Source organism: Penaeus japonicus, unplaced genomic scaffold, assembly GCF_977035675.1.
Source record: "Penaeus japonicus unplaced genomic scaffold, GWHDUDI00000001_assembly GWHDUDI00000027, whole genome shotgun sequence".
NCBI classification, from domain to species: domain Eukaryota; kingdom Metazoa; phylum Arthropoda; class Malacostraca; order Decapoda; family Penaeidae; genus Penaeus; species Penaeus japonicus.
Genome location: NW_028234429.1, coordinates 20343572 through 20351552, shown reverse-complemented (window position 1 = coordinate 20351552; position 7981 = coordinate 20343572). Strand labels below are relative to the sequence as shown.

At 39.7% G+C, this 7981-nt stretch overlaps 1 protein-coding gene across 1 annotated transcript in view; it reads right to left on the bottom strand.

Annotated features, from left to right (window-relative positions):
- LOC122256499 (ubiquitin-like protein 7) overlaps window positions 1–7981 on the bottom strand; it is a 14751-nt gene extending 6770 nt beyond the window's left edge. The window contains 6 exon segments of the mRNA XM_086552730.1: window positions 1566–1698; window positions 2675–2789; window positions 3167–3300; window positions 3841–3947; window positions 5798–5893; window positions 7801–7981. Coding sequence (XP_086408856.1) covers window positions 1566–1698; window positions 2675–2789; window positions 3167–3300; window positions 3841–3947; window positions 5798–5893; window positions 7801–7942 — 727 coding nt within the window. The 5' untranslated portion in view covers window positions 7943–7981.

The window sequence follows — 7981 nt, the reverse complement described above, 5'->3', positions numbered from 1 at the left end:
TCTCTACAATTTTAACCTGTTACCTCAATCATATTTTGCATGATCTTTGGTTCTCAAAATTCTTATCATAATTATTGTTCCAAGCCCAGTTGTCTAACATATGATTTCATCTGTAAGTTTTAAGAAACCTAAAAATCTAAATAATCACATAATTTACAATTTCATTTAATTTAATTCATTTTTCAACCCAACTGTTACTCAAGAATCTCCCATACCTAGTGTATCATTAAATCTCTTATGTAGAAAATAGTTTTTAAAACAATATCACTCTTTTCTCAATTTTCCTTAGCAAATGAGGGCACATCTGATTTTTTAAAACAAATCATATCATCTATCATAAATAGAAACACATGAGATGGCGTTAAAAGGACACAGTACTTAACAATATATTAGCTCATACTACTCCACACAAATGTATAACAGTTAATATTTACCATAAAACTTGGCATCTGTAGTTTAAAATGACTTCAAATTATAGAGAAAAAAGAGAAAATGGACCTTTACCATGAAATTAAAAGGATAACCTGACATGCTAATTGGTCAGGTCCAACAACAATAACTTAAAAATATCTATCTACTTTAATCAAAGGTAATCCTTATACCAGTTAACAAAACTTTTGAGATTTCAGCCATTTTTCATTTGGCAATTCTCATCAACATGCACCATTTTTACTCCCCAAACACCCATGATGCCTTTTATTAAAACCATCGCATCTCCCGTCTTCCTCTCTTTCTCATACTAGTAACCAATATGTCAAATTCACACCCCAATAACCTGAAACTACCAGTCTGACATCTCCTTCCTCTCACTTTCTCCTACTATCTCTCCCTCTCCAGATTCCCCTCCCTTTCACTCTCCCTTTCCTCTCCTCTCCCTCTCCCTCTCCCACTTCCTCTCCCTCTCCCACTTCCTCTCCCTCTCCCTCTCCTTCTCCCCCTTCCTCTCCCTCTCCTTCTCCCCCTTCCTCTCCCTCTCCTTCTCCCCCTTCCTCTCCCTCTCCTTCTCCCCCTTCCTCTCCCTCTCCTTCTCCCCCTTCCTCTCCCTCTCCTTCTCCCCCTTCCTCTCCCTCTCCTTCTCCCCCTTCCTCTCCCCCTTCCTCTCCCTCTCCTTCTCCCCCCCCTTCCTCTCCCTCTCCTTCTCCCCCCCCCCCTTCCTCTCCCTCTCCTTCTCCCCCCCCCCTTCCTCTCCCTCTCCTTCTCCCCCTTCCTCTCCCTCTCCTTCTCCCCCTTCTTCTCCCTCTCCTTCTCCCCCTTCCTCTCCCTCTCCTTCTTCCACTTCCTCTCCCTCTCCATCTTCCACTTCCTCTCCCTCTCTTTCTCCCACTTCCTCTCCCTCTCTTTCTCCCACTTCCTTTCCCTCTCCCACTCCAACTTCCTCTCCCTCATCCCACTTCTTCACCTCACTCCTTCACCCCACTCCCTCACCCCACTCTCTCACCCCACTCCCTCATCCCACTTCCTCTCCCACTCCTTCACCCCACTCCCTCACCCATTACCTTGCCCTTCCCATGTCCCTGCTCTTCCCTTGTTCCCTCTTTCTCTCCGTTTTCATCTCCCTCTCCTACCTGTGGCACTGGCAAGAGCTGCTGCTAACTGTGCTGGCGTGATGGGCTGGAAGGCCACAGACCCACTGTTGCGACTCCCGCCTGCCGAATCTCCCGACTGAAAGTACGTGAAAAAAAAAAAAAGGTTTAATCACTGCAACTAAAGGCAGGATGTAATAATATGAATGTAAGATATATCAATATCTTCCACAACTGGTTAATAACAAGCTCATTAAAGGTACATGAATAAGTTTGAATGAAATTATCATACAAACTTTTATGGCTCATTAATAATTACAATTACCTCATGAAAGCTACTTCTATGGAATTGAATAAAGTAAACATACAATCACTTAGTAAGTTAATTATTACTATGCCATTACAGGAGGAGGAGGAGGAGGAGGAGGAGGAGGAGGAGGAGGAGGAGGAGGAGGAGGAGGAGGAGAGGAGGAGGAGAAAGGAGGAGGAAGAAGGAGAAGAGGAGGAGGAGGGATGAGGTGAAGAAAGAGGGAGGAGGAGGAGGAGGAGGAGGAGGAGGAGGAGGAGGAGGAGGGAGGAGAGAGAGGTGAAGGAGGAGGGAGGATAGGAGGAAGAGGAGGAGAAGGAGGAGGAGGGAGAGATGAAGGAAGAAAGTGGAGGAGGAGGAGGAGGAGGAGGGGGGGGAAGAGAAGGAGGAGGAGGAGGAGGAGAGGAGGAGGAAGGAGGAGGAGGAGAGAGGAGGAGGAAGAGGAGGAGGAGGAGGAGGAGGAGGAGGAGGAGGAGGAGAGAGGAGGAGGAGAGAGGAGGAGGAGGAGGAGGAGGAGGAGGGAGGAGGAGAGGAGGAGGAGGAGGAGGAGAGGAGGAGGAGGAGGAGGAGGAGGAGGGAGGAGGAGAGAGAGGAGGAGGAGGAGGAGGAGGAGGAGGAGAGGAGGAGGGGAGGAGGAGGAGGAGGAGGAGGAGGAGGAGGAGGGGAGGAGGAGGAGGAGGAGGAGGAGGAGGAGGAGGAGGAGGAGGAGAGGAGGAGGAGGAGGAGGGGGAGGAGGAGGAGGAGGGGGAGGATGAAGAGGATGGGGAGGATGTGAGAGGGAGGAGGAGGGTGAAGAGGATGGGAGTGGGGATGAGGAGGAGGAGCGGGTTGGTAATCCACCAACAGCATCCATGGAGTAGGAGACGTGATGTGACCGTCGAGGGGAAGTGGTGTCCGATGTCATGAGGGACGTCACGTACTCTGCCACTCTTCCGACTGCAGGATTACGATCTACAACCCTATTTAACAAGAGATAATACATCTTTTATTTTATTACTTGGTTTGTTATGACTTTTGACATACTGCTAAATTGAATAGATTCAATATTTGGTGAAGTCCCTTTTTTTTTTTCTTCTTGTCTTTAGATTGAAAATGTCCTTCATATGGCATAACGAATAAAACAACATTAATATTAGTAAGCTGCAATAACAGAAGCTATTTATGTTCTTATTTTATTTATATATCATATTTTCTTAATAAAGGATATAAAATTTAAAAATAATAATCATAGCCATAAATACTATATTAACCTTATGTATGAATATCATTTAAGCATAATTCAGTCATACACCGCCTTACACCAGCCTCTACTTTACAACCTCCCACAACCACTCACTTGCTTAGATTATCGGGATTGGTGAGCCCCATAAATAGCTCAGGATCTTGCAGCATGGACAGAGCTGCTGGCTCACTGCGAGCAATTGGACACGACGAGAGCACCTTTTCCACCATCTCTGGGGTTCGCAGTTTCTGAATCACGAACAAACATCATCTTTTCCTTCGCTGAGTAAGACAGCCTACAGCTAGCTCTGCTTATAGTGGATGAGCTTCTAGTATTGGCTTTTTTATTGTAAAATATGAAATTTCAAATCAATTTGAAGTCCAGTATTTTTTTATGCCATTGAGTATAAAGCAGTCAAAAGCAAGATATTTTTCTGCACTATTACCATAAAGTATTTATTTGATAAACCTGGCATGAATCATTACAGAAAAAAGTTATTTCTAATATGCTTGAGCAAGAAATCCCAGTAAACACTGCTCCCTCAGAATCTCTTTATCAACTATGAAAGTTTTAACCATAAAAAAAATTACATTTTCAGTAGTAAATGGAGATAACTAAACTCAAAGTTAATCTTGAACACAAAATAACATACATACTTGCTCTAAAACAAGTAGATCAAAACTTCACAACATATAACGAATCAGCATCAATAAAAAAAAAAAAAAGAGAGAGAACAAAGACACAGAAGATAGATGATGGTGAAGAAAGAGAAGAGACAAAAGACCCACTTGTATAAAAGCACGGAAATTTGGATGAGCAGCCACATTTCTCAGAGATACCAGCAACGTCTGCACTTCCGGGAGACTTAAGGGGACTGCCACAGTAACAGGCTCCTCTGAAATAAAAAATAATAGTAATTACACACAATTAATTTCATACAAGAGTCACCTGGTCCTGATGGCTAAGATGGTGGTAATCTAATGGGAAAACAAGTAAATTCACTTTTAAAAGCATTATTAAAATAAAAATTTAAAAAATACTGAAAGTACGGAAAACTTTGTGGGTCATTCCTGTTGAAATGGGAGCTGAGGCTTCAAGGGCATTTGTGCCTGCTGACTGTCTGACTATTTGCATTTCATCATGAGAACAGCTGACTGACTGAGACTGCAGCATTAGAACAGCTGTCAGCAAACATAGTTAGAGACAGGTAGTGCCAAAGCATTTCAGAGAAAATCTTAGTTGACAACTCAACACACTAAGCACCGCTTCCTTTCTAACAGGACACAACCAATCCCAGGGCTTTTGATGTTTAATTAACTGAAATACTAAATAGTAACAGTACAATGAAAAGGGAAAAAATCAGATCTTTTTCTATTTACAAGGGATTGGATATGGGAGAGAACCGAACCAACAGACTTTCTCATTTGTCTTGAACATAAAATATTACCATATGCCCTCTGTGGTTTTTCTCTGTTTCCTGCACTACAAGTATTCATTTGCAGGGTTATCTCTCATAACTATAACAGTTGAGGCTGTAAACTCTTTCTGCTTTTTGATACTTCTACAATGAATTCACTTACCCAGATATTCCTTTTTTGAATCATTGAAATATTTAATCTAGGAAATGTATGTGCTTTACAGCATACATAAAAGAGTAGCTCAAGAAGAATCTGTATCACCCCTAAGGTATTTGACCTCGGTAAAAGGGGGATGGAGCTAAAAGACATGACAAAAGCTTACCAAACAGGACACTGTTTGCAAAGACAAGTATGGCTGTAGGGAGAATCATTTCTTTATCTTATGCACTTTAACCATGAGTGTCAAAAGTAACAAATAAGTCTGTAATTTATTTCATACCATAAGCAGCTCTCAGAAAGCTAAAAGAAAAATTTCTAAATAATTTCTCATTACTATAGAGTTTAATGGCAATGGTGCTGTGCTAACTATCTTCAACACTGCAGAATTAGAACAGCTGCTTGGATGACAATGCAGCACTAGATCAGCTGTCTGGCTGACAGCATCATATAACCAGAATGATTTGAGTCCCTTTTTCTAATCAGCAATAAGATCAAATATACCGTCTAGGCTTTAGACATCCACCATTATGGTATGACCTATAGTATAATTTATGAATAGTAATTGCACAATAATAATAGCTATGGTCAAGCAAAGGAAATTATATATAACTCAGATAGTAGTATTTATCAAACAGATGTTCTTGCATCACTATGAACACTTATGCATCCCATATCAAATAACTGGACTGTAAATATCTGTGAATCAATGATATTAATAAACCATCTTTCCATAATGGTCAGTTTTCTAATAAATCATGACCATTTTCTATTGTGTGCTGCACACACAATAATAGATTTTCATAGACAATCTGCATATTTTGAACAACTTAGACATACATAAATAAATGGGCATTGCCACTTAACCCAATGATGACAATGTGTCACACCCATGTGACACGGCTAAATGTCTGATGACATGGCGACACACCAGTGTGACGTTCCCGATGCAATATAGCATAGGCCCGGCGTAGGGGGTTGCCACTTCTCGCCGGGCCCGTCGGGATTTGGTTAAAATGATGATGATGACAAAAAAAGGCATCTAGCCACATTGTACATAAAAAAAAAAAAAGTTTAGCAATCTCAGATAAAACAAGGAAAAACAGAAAGATATAGAATCTGCACATTGATTCAGATATCAGCCAAACATTTAACGAAAGAGCTACCTCACCTTTTTTAGGAAGACAGTGAATCATAGCACCTGAGGTGATCCCTGCTTCTTCCAGCGTCTCTGATCCATTTAGAATAACACCGCAGTGGACTAATTCTGCAATTGACGAGAAAATAATTATATTTTTCAATTTTCTTTCAAATGTTCTATAAGATACCATCTTCAATCTAAAGATTTTACCTTCACTGCATTAATACAGTGCATTAATATACTGCCCCTTGTACAGACAGTACAAGGGGCCCCTAAAGAGGAATCAAAGTAAAAACTGATTTGCCCATTGCACTCTCTCTTCACCCCTAAAAATCAAATCAAGGACGAGATCTAAAGGTCATCCTTTTTCTTCTATAAACCAGTTTAACTATACCAGTTTTATTTGCCTTCCTTTTTTTCTTTCTTTGGTACTTTCAACATGGTCCACAAAGCTTGGTTATCTACTATTCTGTAATTTTCACTTATTTCTAACTTATTACTTAATAAAAAGTAAATATGTTGTTACAAGGAATTCTAAATAACTTAAAATATCTTAAATAAATCAAGGCTTAATTTTAAGTATCAAACATATATTACATGGTTGAGCATCAATGCTGAAAAAAAAAAATTACACTTTGCCATCTAGGGTACCTGTGCACCTTCATAGTTCTGTTATTAGAATAGCAGTCACGCTCCATATATTGTCTGTGAGCATCAAAATTTGTTTTAATGCACCCCAAATTCAAAAAAAAAAAAGTCATTTAGTGCAAACGGAAAATTTTCCAACTTGGATCAAGTTACAAAAGTCACAAAGTGGATGACTCCATATCACAGCATCAAAATATTTTCCATAAGACGTCCTATCACATCACAGAGGAGCACCATATATACATTTTGAACATCATTCCGTTTCAATATAAACATTGTAGTTACAGTTATATATAAACATTTGTCTTGACTTAACTAAATAAAATTAAAATAAAAAACTTTTCATCCCCCCTCTGAATAGGGTAGGTGAATAATGCTCCGAGAGGCTCAGTGGTGCCTCGAGCCACAGGATATCTCTTGCCAGGAAGCTGCATACGCTTGCTATATTGCAAGAAGGATCACACTTAGGCAAATATCCACCTTGTTGTTATTAGGTTAAGTATGAAAATGATAATAATTACTAAAGACATGCAAATATGACAAAATCCTCAGTCACATATTATGTATTGGATAATAAAAACACATTTAAAGTGTATTGCATGATATATAATATTACAATATAAGTCATACAATATCAGAATCATTATTTCAAAAATAAAAAGCGGACGACACTCAGGGAAAGCAGGACATACAAGGGGAATGTGGAAGGTATGATGGGTGTGGCTAGAAGAAAAATTCCCAGAAAGGAACAGACCTATGAGTGGAAACTACATATGCCTCATTCACAGCAGAAAGGGTATAGCCCACCAGCCTCTGACAGATTAGCTCTGATTGTGGTTCAGAAGACTCTAAGGAAAAAAAAACAGCAAACCACAAAGTTGGTTGGGAATTTCTATGCTATTATCATTACCTGTATTTACCTGATAATCAATATTAGTACTCAAAATACAAAGATGCTTTACAAAATAACATAACCATTCTCAAATTACATAAGACTAAAATATGTTTATATTTCTCATATCAACTTAATATACATATAATTTAACAACCAAATTAGGGATATTAAACTCCCAAGTTCTTCTACTTTCTTATTAAAATTCAAGCACTTTTAAACCTGAAAACAAGCTCCTTCAATGTAATTAAATAATAATAAGTGTCATTCCATATCTCTCTCTTGTAACCTCAGAAATCGTTAAAATATCACATCATACGGGTATATACATATGACTAATATTTCCATATAACCAAAATATGCAACATAATGACCTCCCACGACCTCCCATGACATTAAAAAATACTTGACCAACAATATGATTCATCAAATTTGAAGCTTCCAACCATGGCGTCTCATCACCCCACCTCTCTCACAATCCCTAAACACTTACCGATCTTATCCGCCGAGGTCTTGCCTTTACTAGCTGCTGTCTGCTTAATGCTGTCGACTGTATCGCTCAGACTGACATTATTCAGCGTAATTTTCTCAAGTTTAGAGGAGTGCAAGCGCAAGCCTAGGTAGACGGTCGCCATCTTTGTTTACACTGTCAGCTGTGCGATGTCCGATTCCTC